The sequence below is a fragment of the Bos javanicus genome, chromosome 15 (genome assembly GCF_032452875.1).
Source record: "Bos javanicus breed banteng chromosome 15, ARS-OSU_banteng_1.0, whole genome shotgun sequence".
In the NCBI taxonomy this organism is placed as follows: domain Eukaryota; kingdom Metazoa; phylum Chordata; class Mammalia; order Artiodactyla; family Bovidae; genus Bos; species Bos javanicus.
The window spans coordinates 22,290,310-22,309,800 of NC_083882.1; the positions used below are offsets into that span (position 1 = coordinate 22,290,310).

A 19,491-nucleotide genomic window follows, 5' to 3' on the forward strand; every position below is an offset into this window, starting at 1 on the left:
CTTGTTGTGCTGCTCCCTATTCTGTGGCCTGGAGGAGGGCATGGGCAGGGAAGGAGACAAAAACGTCCTCAGTTAGGTGGACCCAACTTCACAGCACTCTGAACTCACACGTGGATGCTGAGATCACACCCGGAAGCTGACACTGGCTCCACATCAAATTCCTGGCCAGGATTTTCTCACAGTGCAACAAAAGAGAGTGTGATCCTGGGAGGGGAAAGGGGTATGTCATCCAAACAGCCCGGAGGGCACTGTCTGAGCTGGTGATTAGAGACACAAAAACAAGGGTCTCCAGACTGTCTGGCCTGTTTTGGGTAGGGGTTGGGAAAACGGCTTTTGGATGCAGAGATGCCTAAAGCCCTGGTCTGCCCACTGAAATTGGCCTCTGATTCTGAGGGATCGAGAATGCAGAGCCAGCAACATAGACACAGAAGCCTCTGCCATTGTTGCTGAACCACAAAGTTTCCCCACTCTCTGCCTGGGAGAGAAAGCACTTGTTTCTAGTCGTGATATCCCAAAGAGAAGAATCCCTGCATCCCTCCACCCAGTCCAAGGGTATTGTTTTGGTGATGATGGCCAGGGAAGCTTCCTTTGGCAGTAGAGTCTCAGTACTAGGAGTATGGTGTATTCAAAAAAGCCTGGAGGGTTGACCTCTTAATTTCTTTCTGTAATCAAGAGAGCACGAATGTGTATGATTGGAGGAATGTGCAGAAGACCTCGACCCCAAATACATCTTCTACTAGGTTGTAATGGACATCTGAAATTATCCCATTAAAGTGGTTGGTTGATTCTTAACTTTTTCATAGACCCTTTTGAGAAAATCTTACAAAAGCAATAGATCCTCTTACCAGAAAAATACACATGCTCTGAAATGTGGTGCACAATTTGAACAGGTTCACACAGCTCTTGAGATCCATTTATATGCCCTCTTAAGGATCTGTGGACTCCCAGGAAAAGAACCCTCACTTAAATAATTCAATTCTTGGTTAAAAGATTGCCATCTGTTAAAAATTAAAGCATGCCTTAGAGAAATAACTATTGATACATTCTTTTGTTCACTCATTCAACAAATATTTATTTAACCCCCAAGTAACATGGCATGGAGGTTATACACTGTAAATATAAATTTAAAACTATGGTCCTTTGCTGTCTACTCTCAAGAATCTTAACATCTAGTTGAGAAGAAAAGTAATTTTAAAAGGATCCTCTTTAGACTTCTATTACAACAGCTTTGCTTTGATCTGTTTTATAATTTTACTTGAGCTTCCTTTAAAAGAAAAGTTTCCTTAGCTAGAAAAAAATTGCAACCTCTGATTTTGTCCAAATCCCCAATCCATTCAAACACTCTGAAGATTCTTAGTCAACTTCTGGGACGTTTTCAGTGACAGAGAGCTTAGAACTTCATAAAGTAGCTCACTTCATTTTCTTTTTGGACACATCTGTTATAAATTCTTCCTTCTATTGAACCAAAATCTGCATTTCAGTAACTTTTTCCCACTGGTTTTCTTTCCCAGTAAAACATGCCTAATTCTTTTAACCATATTTTATAGGACTTTCCATACCACTTACAACTCAGACAACTTTCTCTTGAATACACTGCCTCTTGAAGTGTAACTTGAAATTCAACATGTAAACCTAAAACTGTTATTCCAATCAGGCACTGACTGGTACATATTTCAGTGGAATAATCAATACCCTTGTTTATCACTCTGCTGCTGCTGCTGCTAAGTCGCTTCAGTCGTATCCAACTCTGTGCAATCTCATAGACGGCAGCCCACCAGGCTCCCCCATCCCCGGCATTCTCCAGGCAAGAACACTGGAGTGGGTTGCCATTTCCTTCTCCAATGCATGAAAGTGAAAAGTGAAAGTGAAGTCGCTCAGTCGTGTCCAACTCTTAGCGACCCCATGGACTGCAGCCTACCAGGCTCCTCTGTCCATGGAATTTTCCAGGCAAGAGGACTGGAGTGGGGCGCCATTGCCTTCTCCAGTTTATCACTAGACTTCTATTAATGCTGCTTAAAGTGTATCAGGTTTTCTGACTGCCACAACACAGTGCTGGTTCCTTTGGAGTGCGTTTTCCTTTAAATTAGAGAAAGTAGCTGAAAAGGGACCAGATTATGAACGGCTTTGAGTACCAGGCTAAGAAGTTTGGGTAACAGGATGAAAAGAATACAGTTAATAGTAGAGTACAGAGTGGTTTGCCAGGGAGAAGCATGGCCATGAAATAAGAGGCTAGTGCAATGGTTTGGCACCAGATAATAAGGCAAGATGCTATACCATCTAACAATTAGCTGAGAACAAAAAGTAATAATAATAACCATAGCTAGGACTTACTGAAAGGGTCCCATGTGTCAGGTCCTGGATTAGAGTTTTACATACATTATCTCACTTAATTTTCACCACAATCCTATAAGTCTGTCACTGTTTTTATCCCTGTTTTTCATAAAGAAAGAAGATGGAGGAAGAATGAAGAGTCCAGGGTACTCTCTGTGGAGTACAGGGCTGAGTGCTGGATTCTGAACATCCTTAAGGGACACACAAATAATTGGGTGTTTAAACAATACACTAAAGATGGGGTGGGAACACTGCAGTATTGGTTCCAAAAATTCTCCAAGAGTCCCTATTTTCTACTAAGGAATTTGCTCAACTACATCCTACTTGCCAATGAGTGTGGAATGAGTCTAACTTTGGTCATTGGAGAAGCTGAGTTGAGATTAAATGGAGATTCCATAGTTCTGTACTGACAAGGGAGAAGTGAATGGTTAAGAAGTGCTGAGATCACTCCAATCATAAAATCAGAAAGGGCATTAAGTAATGAGTTCAGTCCTCTATTTTCACAGGTCCTAGAAAAAAAGTGATTTGCCCACATTCATTCCACTAGCAAGAGAGAACACAAAAGGAATACATTTCCCTAAATTTTAGTTTCCAAAAGAGTCCAGTCTTCAAACCCAGATTCTGGACAAGGATAATAAGAGACTGATACCAGTAACCATCAAAGTGAAACGCAATTAAACCTGAGTAGTGTTGGGGACACATAGGTAAGACTTTTATTATAGAAGATATATTTCAATGACAGTGTGATGTAGTAGAAAGACATTTCCTAAGGAAACCCAGAACCCTTTTCTATCTCAGGTTTCTTTTTACTGAAGCTTGAGGCTCAGAGTTGACACTTCTCAAAGCAGCTCCAAATCCCGAAGGTGAGATCGCTCTCACCTGGAGCTCGTGTGTGTTCCTTTACCCTCTGGCTGGAAGCAGTCACCTGGGAATCTTTCCAGCAGGTGGCTTCCAAAGTCCAACCAGTTAGGTTGAAATCTGACACTGGTAGAGAGTCCCCGGGAGCTGCTGCTGAAAGCTGAACCGGGAACCAGGAAACGCACAAGCCTCTTTCGGTGGAAAAAGAGCCGGGCTCCCCGGGATACAGAGCACCATGGGAAACCAGCTCTGCTGTGGGAGAAGCTGGTGAGTAGGGGGAAAGGTCAGAGGGCAAGGTCTCTGCTGGTGGACCCAGAGGCCCCAAGGATAAGAGAAAGCCTGCGGGTAGCGCTCTGCCAACTCCCCACTGTCACCTTCACCTGGCACCCCCAGGAGCAGCACCCCATTCTCTGCCCCCTCCTTTCAGGAAACCTCAAAACCACAGCCAAGGCAGCTGCCTGCCAAATGAGGAGGACAGAAATGGAATGGTGAATCGATGTTTTCTTCTGTTTGTCTTCCTCTTCCTCCTCGTTCCCTTTATTCTCTTCCTTTCTCCCCCAGATAATGGTAATAACTTGAGAACTTATTATGTTCCAGGCACTTAATAATCTCCTTTAATTTTCCCAACAATTTGGATGGAGGTGTGGCCTTACCCCTTCTGTTTTACAGCTAAGAAGCTAAGGCTCAGAGAAGTTAACTAATTTGTCTGAGGTCACATGGCTAGTAAGCAAATAAACCAAGATTCCAACCCAGACCTGTCTGACTTCAAAGCCCCTACTTTTTTTTTTTTTTTGTCTATACCATACAGCACGTGTGATCTTAGTCTCCCAACCAGGGATGGCATTCTCGCCCCCTGCATCAGAAGCATGGAGTCAACCACTGGACCGCCAGGGAAGCCCCTCAAAGCCCATACTTTTAACCACTACATAATACCATCTCCAGAATCAAGTAAATCAACTGGAGAAATGTTTATTTAAAAGGGTAAGCAGTGAGGAGAAGGAGAATATCCATGGAATGTTTGAATATAACTTTCACATTTGTTTGCTGTGTGAGAAATATTTAAAGGGTAGAAGTGAGAAGGAGAATATCTAAGGAATATTGGAATATAACTTTCACATTTGTTTGCTGTGTGACCTTAGGCAAATCCTGTGACTTCTCTTCTTCCTCATACATTAATGTAGATAACACTGGATAACACTACTTATGTTGTTTAGATCACAGACTTGAAGAGCAGATAATATGGGAAAGCCTCAAAATAAATGAATTGTCTTTATTGTTCTTTTCCAGTATTATCATCACTGTTGTTAAACAGCAAAAGTTCAGCGAAGTAAATTTTCAAAATTTAATTGACTTTATTGAAGGGCTCATGATGAGGTAGCATCTTATCTAGCGAGTAGAAAGGAGCTCTGAGAAGCTGTACAAAATGGAAGGCTTTCATAGGCAGAAGAGGGAGGGGTCAGAGAAGAGCAGATGACCTCATTTTCCTCTGGGCAATGGAAAAAGTCTATGTGACAGACTACCCCACTGGTGCTGACCAGATAATTCCAAACTGAGCATATAAGACTATGTTCCCGGGGAAGGTTGAAACTCCAGTTATGCTAGGTATCAAGCCATGGTTTGATGATGTGAGATCAGCCACATCAAGCCACACCCTTCAAGGCCTGTTATTTCTTTTTAACACTATAACCCACTGGACCTGGTTTTATCCTGTCCACCTCTTTCTTCTATACTATTCCAGGCCTGCATCTGTCTTGAGGGTATCCTGTTTCTGAATAAAGTATCATGTTTAGAGAGATAGGTGAGGTACATTGAAAAGCACATTGGATTCATGTCCTGTTGCTACTATTCATTCATGTATCCATTCACTTGTTAAACAGATATTTTTTGAACACCTATGTGTACCAGCCATAATGATAGAGTCAGAAGGCAAAGTAAAAATAAGAAATTTGGTCCCTGCCTTCTTGAGTAAGACACCAAAGTTTTAGGTCCCTAGTTGGCTCATTTATAAAACAAGAACAAATAATTTTCCAGAATATTGTCAGGATTGAAAAAACAAATGAAGCACTTTTACAACTCTGAGATATCCTATAGACATAAGACATCTAGAAACATAAAAAATCCCAGAGAAGGGGGTGTAAAGTGTCTTTTACTCCCTTTTTTCCCAAGTTTTCATATCCTTCATGTTTGGTTATTTCTTCCTTTGATGACGGTAGTCATAGTAGTCAGCTTTGACCATTGCTCATTATACACCAGCCACTTAGCTGAGTATTTTACATCTACTTTTTTATTTAATTTTTACAGTAATGCCATGAGGTTTAAGGGCTTCCCTGGTGGCTCAGAGGTTAAAGCATCTGCCTGCAATGCGGAGACCTGGGTTCAATCCCTGGGTCAGAAAGATCCCCTGGAGAAGGGAATGGCAACACACTCCAGTATTCTTGCCTGGAGAATCCCATGGACAGAGGAGCTTGGTGGGCTACAGTTCACGGGGTTGCAGAGTCGGACACGACTGAGCAACTTCACTTTCATGAGGTTTAATTTCTATTATTATCTTCATTTAATTAATAAGAAAATGGAGGGACTTCCCTGGCAGTCCAGTGGTTAAAACTCCTTGCTTGTATTGCAGGGGATATGGGATTGTTCTTTGGTCAGGGAACTAAGATCCTGCATGCCATGTGGCACAGTCAAAAAATTTTTTTAAATAAATAAAATGAAAATGGAAGCCTCATGAAGTAGAAAACTTGCTAAAGATCATAGAGCTAGTCTGATACTGTCAATCTAAATCTAGAGCCTGGCTAGAAACACTACACCAGATAACCTAACCAAGATATATATTTTTTCCTCTTGAATATTAGTAGGATTGGATAAATATTGTTCTTCTCTATTTCTCAAACTTCCAGAAACTTAAAGGCACTACGACAATTGAAAAGACTTTTATAGAATTTTTTTTTCTGATTACAAAAGTAATACATATTCATTATAGAACATTTGGAAAATACCAAAGAGCAGAAAGTAAGAAACAACCATAAATATAAGCACCCAGAGATGACAGGAACATTTCAGTGTATTTCCATGTAATCCTTTTAAAATTTTTATATGCATAGTTTTTATTCCAAAACATATTGGCTTTTTATTATCTTAAGAAAGAGGGAAAATTTCCATGCTATTAGGTGTTCTTCCAACATCTTTCTTAAATCAATGTATGATATTCCATTGATTGGAGATGCCATTTATTTAGTTAGTTCCCAATGTTGAATATTTAGAATATTTCCTATTTTTTGAAATTATAAATAATGCTATAATAAGTATCCATATATGCACCTGATTATAGGTTAGAACTGCTACATCAGTGGTTACATACATTTATGTTTAAGGCCTCTCATACTTATTGCCAAGTCCATTCTAGAAAAATTGCACCAATTTTTATTCTTACTACCAATATAGGAGAGTACTCATTTGGTTTCCTTAATTCTGAGCTAAAAATAAAATCCTATCACCCACGAGTCTAACTGAATATTCCATCTGGGTTCATGTCCCGGCATTGTGCAACATCCAACTTGGGAACAGGCTCTGCTCACTAAATCTGAGTCACCCAAGTGGATCTTATTTTAGAATTATTATTTTCTTTATCAGTTTAAGTAGAAGTAAGTAGGAATAGAGTAGTGACCAGGAGCAAGGACTTAGAGGCTAGGATTAGGCTATGCTTATGCAATGGTAAGAGAAAGGAAGAGCTGAAGTGGCAGAAGAGGAAGTACACAGACCCAGAAATAGTTTCAAAGCTTTTTTTTCTGAACCACCTGTAGAGTTTGGATGGAGACTAACTGCTCTCAACTCAGCAAGCTGCATTAAAACCAAAAATCAAACCAAAACACAAACCTCTGTCAGATATGTGTGGAAAAATCCTAAGTTTTCTAGAGTCGTAAAATGAACATGATTTAGAAGTCCTCTTCCCCCTTTCTTTTTAATTAGCTAAAGAAGGAAACTTCCTTGGGGAGACAGAAGTCAGACAAATAGAGTTGGCTCTGGTGAGAGCTGGAAATGTACTAGCAAGAAAAAGCATCCGGAGTAAGCCACGAAGTATTCAGCCTATTTCCTCAGACAAGTGTTGTTCTCTGGCCATCAAACAGTTGACAATCATGTAGACATGCTGGCTCCAGCAGGGACCCTAGGGGCTCAGAAATAAGTATAAAGAGAGCTGTCCTGCAGGGAAGGCAGTGTAGCTGAGTCACTCACCGAATTCAGAGCTTCCTGGGCTGTGGACGTCAAAGGTTAAACTTCTCTGTTAATAAGAAACAAGGACAAAGAAGCAGGGATGGAGGTCACCTGTCAGGAAGGGGCTTTGTGGAGCCTTAATTAGTCAACCCTGGTTGTGGCAGCTTCTGTGACTCCCAGGATAAGAATCCTGGGTTGACAGACCCTGAAAAAAAGAAGCGAAAGGAAAAGCAAGAGGGTCTTTGAATCCAGGAATATCCCCTTATTTGGCAGGATTCCCTTACCCACTGCTGGGATTAGCCTGTTAGACAATCCCAGAATAGCCCTCAACCCAACTACATCCCCGGCATGTAGCGCCTGCTTGCCTGGGGCTATATTTTGGGTTTGGTTGTGTCAGTTGTACCACTCCACCTTCCAGAACCATCCCCTTGGGAGAGGTGTGCTACCCTTGAGAAATGCTCTGGGGCTGGCTCAGGGTGAATCTTTGTTAGAGAGAGGTGAGGGAAAGTCATCCCACCAGAATGTTAAGGATACCACAGAGCAAAGGATGCAGGAGGGAAGACAGAGGCCAGGTTCTTACACATAGGTGATTTGTTTTTGCTTTCACAGGAGCTGTACATCAACTTTACAGAGGAAGAAGAAAATAGGTAATGGGAGTTGGGGGTGGGGAGTGCTGGGGGGAGTGCAAATTAGAGAAAAGAGAATAATAGAACCAGTGTCTTAAGAAAGGGTGTAAGGTGGAGCAAGGCTAAAAGGAGATAGTCCACCAAAGAGATCTTTAGGTTACTGTGTTCCAGACCACCTCTGAAACTCTGAACCTCATCCTTTCCATTATCTCAGAGTGGCGAGGTTGGTTGTTCATTCTTTCATTCATCCAGCAAAAATTTACAGAACACTTATAGTGTATGTGGAGCACTCTGCAGGATCTGGAGGAGGCAGAGAGGCATGAGGGGAAGGGTACACCGAGGTCTGGCCCTAGAAGAGCTGAAAATCAAGTTTGAGAGAGAGATACACATAAACAAAGAATCGTAATGCCATGCACCAGTGCTCCCAACAGCACCACACTCAGGCTGTTAAAGAAGGCGGGAAAACACCCATATTGAAGGAATAATAGCAAGTTTATAAGGTGGAAGAGAAGCAGGGAGCATGCAGAAACAGGAAGAGAGAGAAGAGAATGACTTTATGAAAAGTGATCAAATGTTTGCTGAAGCTGAGCTCTTACCACATTGGACTGTGTCTATATACTTTGGTCTCCCCTAGTCGACTGCAAGCTCCCTGCAGTGGAGAAAACAGCCAACTCATCCTCCTATCCCCAGAATGCGGACACAGAGCCTGGGATGCCATGGGCTCTCAATATATAATTGTTTTGGGTTTTTTTGTTTTTACTTTATTTTGGCTGTGCTGGGTCTTTGTTGCGGTGCAAGGACTGTGTTATGGCACATGGGTTTAGCTGCTCCTCTGGCATGTGGGGATCTTAGTTCCCTGACTAGAGATTGAACCTGTATTCCCTTCATTGGAAGGCGGATTCTTAACCACTGGACCATTAGGAAAGTCCCAACATGAAATTGTAAAATTATGTTAGGGGCTGCTGAAACATTAGGATGGAAGGTATTATTGGCAGATCGTAAAAGGGCCAGGTTGTATACTCTGCTAAGGAGTTTGGATGTGGGAATGGTGGAAGTGAGAGATGAGAGGAGAGGCAGGGAGATTAGTCAGAAGCCCACCGTCATAGTTTAACAGAGATTTGAAGAGGGCAATTTCAATAGAGACAGAAGAGAAAGCGGATTAAAGTCGGATTTCTTCCTCTCAGGGAGCCAAGCAAGACGAACACTGAGGCGGCAGCAGCAGCAGCCGCAGCATGAGTGGTGGCGGCAACTGAATGACACGAAGGTAATGACAAGCCTCGGTCCCTCCTAGGAGGCCGTTCAGACCTGGCACCCCAGGACTCAGCTTGTCCAGCCTGAGACAGAGGGGGAAAGGGAGCAACCAAGCCAAGAATCTCCCTTAACGCTGTTCGTTCCTCTCAGGACCACGACACAATGGGACACACGTACGAGCAGGTGTTAAGGCAGCCTGTGTCTCAGGAGAGGAGTCGTCAAAGCCTCAGGTCGGAGGAGGGCAGCTTGTATTATGCAGACATTCAACTGTACAGACTTCCCCAGCCACGCTCTGTCCAGGAAGTGAAGCACCTGCAGTTAAAAAATGCTACAGAGTATGCGACCCTTCGCTTCCCCCAGGTCACACCTCGCTATGACAGCAAGAACGGGACCCTTGTGTGAGCCCTGATGGGGGAGGTACCTGTTGGCATCATTTGATCACTACGGCTTCGGGGGACTGGCTGGCAGCCTAGGAACAGTGGACACCTTTTAGGCTTAAAGAACTCCAGAGACCCTGGAATTGCAAACTCCCAGTCCTGTGCTCTGCCTCGGCCTATCTCTTATTTGCCACCATTAGCTTGGGGTCGTATTTGAGTTACTTGGGGGTGGATGGAGTTGTACAGAATGAGGGCACTAAGTTGAGTGTGCAAGAAGGTGGGGTTTTGACCCCTATCTTTGCTCCTGGCCTCTGGGAAATTGCAGAAAGAACAGGTTACCCTTGAAGCACTTGCACTTGAGCTGACTTTATTGGAGTTCATTTGATGGTGTCTCTTCTATACACCTTCAGCTCCAAAGCTGAAGAAGAGATGCTCTGGGAAGCATTCAGAGCTCTTGTACACAGCTCCTAGATCTGGGTTGGGCAAATTCCTCAGAGGCTGGGTCAAAAGGGTCCAGACCCTACACAAACAAGTGAGGGCAGGGACTGAAGTATGGAGCAAGTGTTTTCGGACCATCGATTGCAAGGACGTCAAGTCACTGATGTCGACAGCACTGCGAGGCCCAGAAACTTCCCCTTAAGCTGGACTGTTTTCTCTCAGGGATGCGGAGCCGTTAGGATCAATAAATCGCATAAGGAACCTGGTTGGTGCGTTTTCTTGGGTGGAGGTCTGCGAGCTCTCATTCAGACTCAGGGCGGTAAGGAAGACCAACCACTTTCCAACACCCTACCGGGTGCTACGGAAGCAGAGCCCCCCGGGTGCGGTTGGCAAGCACTGAAGGCTGCTTCCCAGCTGCGAAGGCGGAGCTCCGGGGCGGGGTCTGGGCCGGTAAGAGGTGGGTCGAGTAGGCAGGGGCAGGGTTCTGGGAATCAGGAGGCGGGGTCCGAGCCAGCAAGAGGCAGGTCTAGACGGGCAAGGGGCGGAGTTCTGGCCCTCAGGAGGCGGGGCCTGGCCAGCAGGAGGCGTGGTGAAGGCTGGCAGGCAATGCGCTCTGGGCCATTAGGAGGCGGATCTGGACAAGCAGGGGGCGGGGTTAGGTCCGTAGGGGGCGGAGCCCAGGAGGACGAAGGCGGGCTCCCGCCCGCTGGAGGCGGATCGGTCCAGGCCGGGCTCTGCCGTCGCCATGGCAACGGGCACGCAGAGGCGACACTACAGCAGGAGGAGGTGGTTCTCAGAAAGGCTGGGGACGGAGATGAGGAACCAGACACATCGACGATTTAAAAGGTAGGTGCTGAAAGGTGGTGTGTAGCTGGAAAGTATTATCATCACCGGTTAAACTTCCCAGATCAGAACTGGGGGCAAACGGAGGGGTGAGGGTGTGGTGGGAAGGAGGTGGAAGTTTCAGGTTCCAAACCCTCTCAGAGCTTTTGCAGGTTCTTAAGAGTGCTGTCCTTGAGTCATACTTTCAGAGCTTGAAGACTTCCCTTTCTCAAGCTGTACACCATTCTCCCCAAATACCGCGGCCCCTGGCTTTGTTCCTGGAAGGAAAGATTTCTTAAAACGGATAGAGTATTGAAAAATGGAATGGCAGCGAAAAAAAAAAAAAAAAGTCAGAAATAATAGGGTCAATTTCTTAGAGTGTGGGAATTTAAAGCACTAGGAAGAGTTCATAGTATGTGGACAAACGTTGGCTGCTGTCATCATCATTATCACCACTATTATTTTCTGTGTCCTCCAGAGAGGATTCAGAAGACGTGGCTAGAACCCCGCCTGTGCTACTGATCGGCAGAACAACCCACTCACCTGTTATGAGTTGTGGATAATAAAATGAACTCTATTTCCAAGGGTTATTTCAAATAAAGTTGATATAGGTAATAGCCGTTTCTAAACTTCAAGTGCTTTATAAAAATTTCTGCCTTGAAATATAAGTGCTCCCATTCTAGGTCAAAACAATTCTTGAGGATGCAGGGAAAAGTGAGTCAGAAGCACAGCTCCTGGTTATTTCTCCTCATTGTCTTCAGAATCCTTCCTATGGTTTTTGACTTAATGGAGGAAATTTTCACATATTGAGGTTTGAGAAAGCCATTCCAACTTATAGATGATTTAACTTGTATTTTGTGCTAACTAAAACAGCCTGCTTGCGGCTTATCAAACATATATTTTACATCTGTTTTAATCGTTATAGAAAAAGGTGCACTGACTAGAATTACAGAACATGCATGTTAAAAGTAAAGATTAAATGCCTCTCTTCCTGGGACACCAGTGCTGTTACTCCTTCTGTGATAAGATTCCCTTCCCAAGTGCCAAGGCCAAACCAACTTCCTGTGTACATGCTGATCTGTTTTTTTGAAAACTTGAAGGAACGAATCTCTGACTTCTTTGATGTTCTTTGTTCCAACAAGATTTAAAACTGTGCTGAAAATCATGCTTCTCCAGAGCAGTTGCTTAGATTTATTTGAGAGGCTATCTCTGGGTTATAGTCCTCAGGTTGGCTCAAATAAAATTCCTTTCTTCTCTTATTATAGATTGTTTATTGATTATTTCTGTCAACAGAGTGATACATTTAGGGTAGAGGGAAAATGCATTCTTGCTTGACTAATGACAGGGAAGCATTTGTTTTTGCTTTTTTACTATTAAAACCTAAATGTTTAGTATTTAAAATGCCATTGGGATAGCTCTGTTGTAATTATGGTATCTTGGGCTGGATTTCCTGCTAACAGGGGTCCTATTTTTTTATACTTCCAGATGACTTAAATGAGGGTTAGTCTGCAGTAGGAACCTGACCCCTCTACATAGGTTTAACTTTTGGAATTTTTTTTCCTGACCTGTATTTTTGCCCGTATCTTTCCCTTTCTATTTTAAGGTGGCCCTGATCTGGTTCTTCTGGGGATTCTGAAGATGGGTACCCAAGTGGTTATGAGACTCTGTAACTCCCTGCTGCCAGCAGAGCCCTCCGTAAGTTTCTGGCATTCTATTGAGAGAAGTGTGATGACGTTAATGGAATTTCAGTACAACTCAACAACTGGGGGATTTCTCCATCAGGATTCAGATCCTGGAACAAAACTGTAATATGTTTGCTTTCTTTTCTAGCTTCCCCTTCTTGTGGAAAGACTGGCTCACTTGATTATTATCTTTTTCTGGAATTAATAAAATCAGGCAGAGATTGAAAATTTCAAGCAATTAATCAAAAAGTCCCATGGAAAGAGGAGCCTGGCGGGCTACAGTCCATGGTCACAAAAGTGTTGGACGCAACTTAGTGACTAACAGCCGCAGCAGTCAGAACGTATGGGTTGTTTAAAAGATTTCAATAACATTTTTTATATAAACAATGTACATGAATCATAGAGAATTTGGGAAATAGTGCATTTCTTTAAAAAAATATAATCCTTCCATATAGAAGCAATCCTGTTATTATTTTAGAATATTTTCCTCTGTTCTTTTTTTCTACATATATTATTTATGTATTTGAGATCATATGCTCATAGTTTTTACCTTTTGCTTTTTTGACTTAATGTTTATTAACATGAAATTGCTAAAATGTTTGTTTGAATATGAATACAAATGTTTGGTATTCATCATAACAGCTGTAATTTTCTTGACCATTTCTTTGTTGCTGGATTTGTTGGTTCCTCTCCCTGCGTTGTAAATGTGTCAGTGCTTAGTCGCTCAGTTGTGTCTGACTCTGCAACCTCGTGGATTGTAGCCCACCTGCCTCCTCTGTCCATGGGATTCTCCAGGCAAGAATACTGGAGTGGGTTGCCATTCTCTTCTCCAGGGCATCTTCCCAACCCAGGGATCGAACCCAGGTCTCCTGCATTGGAGGTGGATTCCTTACAAACTGAGCCACCAGGGAAGCCCCACATTGTAAATAACTAACTAATTTTCTCATTTAAGACTTTTTTCCCTTAGGATAGAGTTCCAGAAGTAGAATGTTAGGTCAAAAGATGTGGACATTTTAAATAATAACTTACTTTTTAAAAGAGGAATTGTAGTGTTTGATTTTGTATACATTCTTCAGAAGTAGAGGGACATCAGTTGGGAGATAGGAACGTCCTTGTTAGAAATGGGGCGACTTCTTACAGCGAGACCCAGGGTCCTGGAGAAAGATTATTTCATGATAGTGGAATTAGTCATATGCAACCCTAACGCATTATGAGTGGCAGACCAGAGATATGTGGGCATTTACAAGTCTTTTGTGTAATAAGAGAAAAACTTAGGGTAACATCCAGAATATCCACTAGAGGGCGCTAGTCTTAATCTAATTTTTTTCCTGTAGGATAGCTGGCAAATAACTTTTAAAATGTGAATTTTTAAAATGCGTGTAGGATATATTTGCATATCTTCTTTGGTACAGTTTATATTAAGCACTAGCATCTGGTGATTACTTTGGCAAAATCCTACTCTAGTCTCACACCATTCTGTCTCTTTTTTCTTTTTTCTCCCCACTCAGTCTGTCACAATCACTCTGTACACTCTGTCCCCATATATTAATATTGGATTCTCTGTTTTACTAGTCCTCCTTTTACTATTTTTCCTTTCAGTCTTGTTTCTTGCCTCTGTGCGTGTGTTTATGTGTAACTGTAACTTCTTGAAGTTTTTGCCAAAGAATAGGACCTGGTGCTCCATATGCATTTAATGAATGTTTAATGAAAGACTGCATTAGTGAATGAGAGGAAAATATAGGAGGATACTAGAAATTATTTATATTTATCTTCAAAATATAGTGAAAGAGACAAAAAATTCACATTCCTAAATGAACTATAAAATACTAACTGATATAGTATAAGGGCATGCTATCACTTTGGATTTTAAAGAGAAGAAGCCAGTATTTACTGAGCATATACTATACGCCATGAAATATTCTTGGTTCTAGACATAAATCAGTAGCGAAACATACAAAACTCCCTGCCCCCACGGAACTTACGTTCTGGGCAGAAGGGAGGCTGACAATAAACAAGTAACTATGAAACTCCAGTACTTTGGCCACCTCATGCGAAGAGTTGACTCATTGGAAAAGACTCTGATGCTGGGAGGGATTGGGGGCAGGAGGAGAAGGGGATGACAGAGGATGAGACGGCTGGATGGCATCACTGACTCGATGGCCGTGAGTCTGAGTGAACTCCGGGAGTTGGTGATGGACAGGGAGGCCTGGCGTGCTGCAGTCCGTGGGGTCGCAAAGAGTCGGATACGACTGAGCGACTGAACTGAACTGAACTGAACTGATAGAGTATCAAAGCTGGTGAAGGATGTTAGGAAAACACAACAGGCAAAGAGGTCTGGGAATGCTGACATGAGAAGGTGGTATCATTTTATGTAGAGTGGTCAGGAAAGGCCAAAAGGATCAACACATTTAGACCGAGACCTGAAACAAGAGCAGGGAGGCACCATGGGTTGTCTGGGACGTGAGTGTTCCGGACAGATTACGATCAGCTCTGTCTTGATTTGAACAAAATCAAGAGTGGTCAGAGGAGTTTTCCAGGAAGAAGTGGAACTTGAACTGCGCATCGTGAAGATTTGAGTAGCAGAAGTGTGGAACCTTCTAGGCAAAGTGATAGTCATGAAGGTATAGAGGTGAAAATGAGCCTTGTGAATCTATGAGACCATGGGGAGCCAACGAAGTGAGCATAGGCAGTGAGGAGGGGGAGGCCTTAAGCTGGACGTGAGGGATTTATATCTGACATGCTAGCAGAAGTCAGTGTTTGAAGATGTTAAAGCAGTTGAACAGCAAGATGAATGTGTTGTCTAAGGAAGATTAAGGGATGCAGACTGGCAGAAAAGCCTGGGGATAAAGAGGTGCAGTTTAGGAGCCAGGACACGTTTGGGACTTTGCTGGTAGACATGAGCCCTTTTGTGTATATGTATTTATGGTGATGTCTCTGAAGATAAATGCAATAGAAATTGTAAACATATGTTACTGCCAAGGAACTTGCTAATGTGAGAAAACAGAAAAAGATTAAGAAATTATTTCAGAGTCATTTTGAATATTTCCATTGACAATTTTAATTGTTTATTCAGACTTATCTTTCTGCTTCTTTATAGTCATTAATGATTGCCCGTAATAGATGGGTTAAATTTTACATAGGTGTGAATTTCACACTTCTTAGTTCTCTGCAGGGAGAAGTCAGAGTCAATATTTTTAGCAAATGACAGTTTTGTTAAAGGTTCAAAGCTTACTTAGGCTAACATGTTATTGTTTGTATTAATAGAAGTCATGAATGAGTTTGCCAGGGTTTCCTCCACTGGCTCATTATTTTATACAACTAAAAACATATAGTGAGTTCCTTGTATGCTGTAACATCATATAAAAGTTTTGCATAATGATTAAGAATCTGGACTTTGGCTTCACTGCTTCATAGTTGAATTGGGGCAAATTATCCTTCAGATCTCTCTTTCTGTATGTGTAAAGTGGGGACAATAAAAATAACTTACTAATTGTGGTAACTGTGACCATCAGCTGAACTAATATATATAAGTGTTTTAGTACAGGGCTTGGCACATAGTAAAAGCTCAATTTTGCTATTATTAATACTGTTGTAGGTAGATACTTGGGTAAGTTTTCGTTAGTGAGGAAAGTATCTGCCTTTATTGGTTTTTGAAAAATTGTATTTAATTCAAGTATTGTTGATTTATAATGTGCTAATTTCTACTGTACAGCAAGTGATTCAGTTATACATATATCTACATTCTTTTTCCTATTCTTTTCCATTATGGTTCATCAGAGGCTACTGATTATAGTTCCCTGTACTATACAGTGGGAGCTTGTTGTTTATCCATTGCCTTCAATGTTAATGTAAGGCAGGACTGAGGAAGCTTGGTATAATTTCAAAAACGAGACAGCATGGCAGAGCTATGCAGAAAGTAGCTTGCTTGTACTCTTTGCCTCTCCTCCAGGCAGAGTAAGTAACAGGCCTGCAGTGGTGGGAGTGGTTTCAGCTACCTGGACTGGCTTGCAGTTTTCCCTTGTTCGGACATCACGGGATGTAGATCATTATCCTAGTTATGCCTAGGTCGTTGAATTAGCCCATCTATCCTCCTAGCTCTTGTGTTGATATCACAATCGGATGAGATGGAGAGGATAGAAGGAAGAGGAAATGTTAGTGTTGCTTAGAGCTAAAGCTTGACTCTTTACCTGGGTCACTTTCTAAGTCAGACCATGATAATAAGTATGATGAACATATCTCTTGAGCAAAAAAAGAAAAAAAAATTGAGATTATCTGGTCCAACAAGAATTTTGTGCTTTTTCCAAGTCTGAGACACAGACTATATGTGAACATATTATAATTTGGGGAACATGCTAATAGTTGTGTGGGGACAGTAGAACAGAATATTTTGAAATTGTACTGCCTAAATAGAAATGAATTGATATTAAATGCTGTTTAAATTTTGGTTCCAACCTTTGCATTTGCCACATTTTCAAGTTCTCATTAGCCACATGTGGTTAGCGGCCACTGGATTGGACAGCACAGACATGGAATATTGCCACCATCACAGAAAGATCTGTTGGACACTATTGCTGTGGGATATGTGGTTGGTGTTATTATAGGCTTCCAAGGAATAGTGCAATCTTGGACCACATGCTCTATAATAGATTGTGTGTCTATTTACCACAATTCTCTCTAATTCCTCCAGCAGATGGTGAATAGCATAGGACTGGGCCTGAGAGGACTTTTCAGGTTTTAGTTCCTGTATTGACTTGCTACCCGATGGCTCAGCAGGTAAAGAATCCACCTGCAATGCAGGAGATGTGGTTTTGATCCTTGAGTCAGGAAGATTCCCTGGAGGAGGGTATGGCAACCCACTCCAGTATTCTCGTCAGGAAAATCCCATGGACAGAGGAACCTGGCAGGCTGAAGTCCATGGGGTCCCAAAGAGTTGGAAGCGACTGAGCACACATTGACTTGCTAAGTGACTGTGAGCACCTCTGCTAGCCTTGGTTCCTTTATCTGTGAGATGAAAGAGTTGGGCCAGATGAGATCTTTTTTTGGAGCTTTAAAATTCAGTGATTTAAAAAATCTCGTCCCAGGAACACTGAGCTCACAGGTCCTACTTTGATAAATAGCTTGTCCTCTGAGAAACAGTGACCTCTTGGCATAGATGACTGTCACAGGACCTGCCTCTGGTGTCTCAGTATTTTTTGCTGCGTCCAGAGCATGATGGGCTGTCAGCCAATCAGTATCCTCCAGCCAGGGATCCACCAGCTGGGTGTTTTGGTTGCGCATCACTATGTATGTAGATGTGCTGCATACAATTTTATGCTCTTGGAAATTTCACACTTCTCTTTAAAAAGGGGGCTTGTTGCATTAATTTGCATCAGTGACTTAACCGAGGGTGTTACACCATAAACTGTGAAGGTGGCAAGGGGAGTTCTTGGCAACCAAATTCGCCAGCTCGAAGGATGGGTCTGCTGACGTGTGGGCTGCTCAGGTTCAGTTTGATGTGGTATCATGGCTTTTCCCCCAGCCTTAGCCAGAATTGAACCCACAGCATTCACCGGCAGCAGTCACTTAACACCTTGGTTGACTCCTACTTCCTGTTTGCTGTGGTCAGAAGGAGGTGTGTCTTTTCTCAGAAGCATCTTTGTGTTTAGCAGCTTTAGACTTTCAGGCAAGATAAGGCTAGTTCCGCTCCAAAAAGGATTTTCTTCTCTAGTGACCTGAGGAGGAGGCCATTAGGTTCAATAAGAACCGTTACTGACTTTTCTTGCCAAGGTACTAATGAGGGTTTGGGGAGGGAATCTGGCCTTTTGCAAAATCACCAGGATAGAGTTCTAGCTCCTCACACAGCCTCTGTCACTGCCCCGCTGTGTCCCCGGGGGCAAGGTCTGACCTTCTGTGAGCCCTAACACTCTGGAAACCCTTCCCCTCATCTGGGATCACGAGGTGTAACATAATACGGGTGTTCTTTCAAGCTTCCAATTTTCCTATAGAGACAAGAGCAGTGCACTGAGAGTACAGATGACTCGTATTTTTAAAAATAAATAAGACCGTTGACTGGAGTAATGAGAAACAGAGGGAAGAGTTCTGTTTCACTTGAGGAAGCTTTTACCTAGCTCTTTCCAAAGCACCAGGAGATTTTGCAGTGATTTTCATTAAAACCCCATTTAATTAATTTTAAACCCATTTAAAATACAGGTTTTACATTTTATCCTTTATTTTTAAAAGAAAGGAAGAAGAAAGAAAGTTTTTTTTGGTAAAGCTTTGTTCATCCTTGGCTTACCCTTGATGCATCTGTTGTTATTCTGTGATTGATTTACCATTATTTTATTAAATGTATCCTAATACCGTCAATAACTAAAGCCTCTCTATCTTCTTTTTATCTCTTCCTTCTGTTTCCCCTTCTTTAGGTCCCCTTCTGACCTCACTGTTCAGGCCCCAGGTGGAAAAAGGTTGCAGTTTTCGGCTAGTCTGAGGTCGGTGGAGGGGGAATCTTATAATTCACTCACCTTCCTACCCACCTTGTGGTGGGGCATTTGAGGCCTCAAGTTACCAGAGCCCGCGCTGGCGCGCGCGCATGTGTGTGTTTGGGTATGTGTGTGTGACACATTCACACGGTGGCATGTGTGTGTGTGTGTGTGTGTGTGTGTGTAGCGCATGCACACGCCGGCATGCCCGCTTGTGTGTCAATGCGGGTGTGTTCGCGCGCACGCGCGTGTATACTTGGGGCGCGCACAGATTCCAGGACTCCCGGCTGCAGACCTGCCGTGTGCGTCTGTGTGACCACTAGCGAGCGCATGCACACGCCGCCATGCCCGCCGGTGTGTTAGTGCGTATTTATGTTTGTGTGCGCTCGTGCCTGTATAGTCTCGGGGCGCGCACACACACACCGGCACGCCCGGCTGC

At 42.9% G+C, this 19,491-nt stretch overlaps 2 protein-coding genes across 4 annotated transcripts in view; both read left to right on the plus strand.

The window, feature by feature from the left end:
* Nucleotides 1-3,263: 3,263 nt before the first annotated feature.
* C15H11orf52 (chromosome 15 C11orf52 homolog) lies at nucleotides 3,264-10,351 on the plus strand. Its single transcript, XM_061440295.1, has 4 exons — nucleotides 3,264-3,456; nucleotides 8,008-8,045; nucleotides 9,209-9,288; nucleotides 9,426-10,351. Exons 1-4 carry the CDS (start codon nucleotides 3,425-3,427, stop codon nucleotides 9,675-9,677), a joined length of 402 nt encoding a protein of 133 aa, XP_061296279.1. The 5' UTR covers nucleotides 3,264-3,424; the 3' UTR covers nucleotides 9,678-10,351.
* Nucleotides 10,352-10,702: 351 nt separating this feature from the next.
* DIXDC1 (DIX domain containing 1) overlaps nucleotides 10,703-19,491 on the plus strand; it is a 79,106-nt gene continuing 70,317 nt past the window's right edge. The window contains exons 1-2 of one of the 3 annotated variants that reach the window (XM_061440279.1): nucleotides 10,703-10,936; nucleotides 12,516-12,607. In XM_061440279.1, the coding sequence (XP_061296263.1) occupies nucleotides 12,551-12,607 (57 nt within the window). In that variant the 5' untranslated portion in view covers nucleotides 10,703-10,936; nucleotides 12,516-12,550. Of the gene's footprint in view, nucleotides 10,937-11,005; nucleotides 11,524-12,515; nucleotides 12,608-19,491 lie in introns of those variants that run through there. The other 2 variants (XM_061440276.1, XM_061440277.1) reach the window with 2 other exon arrangements.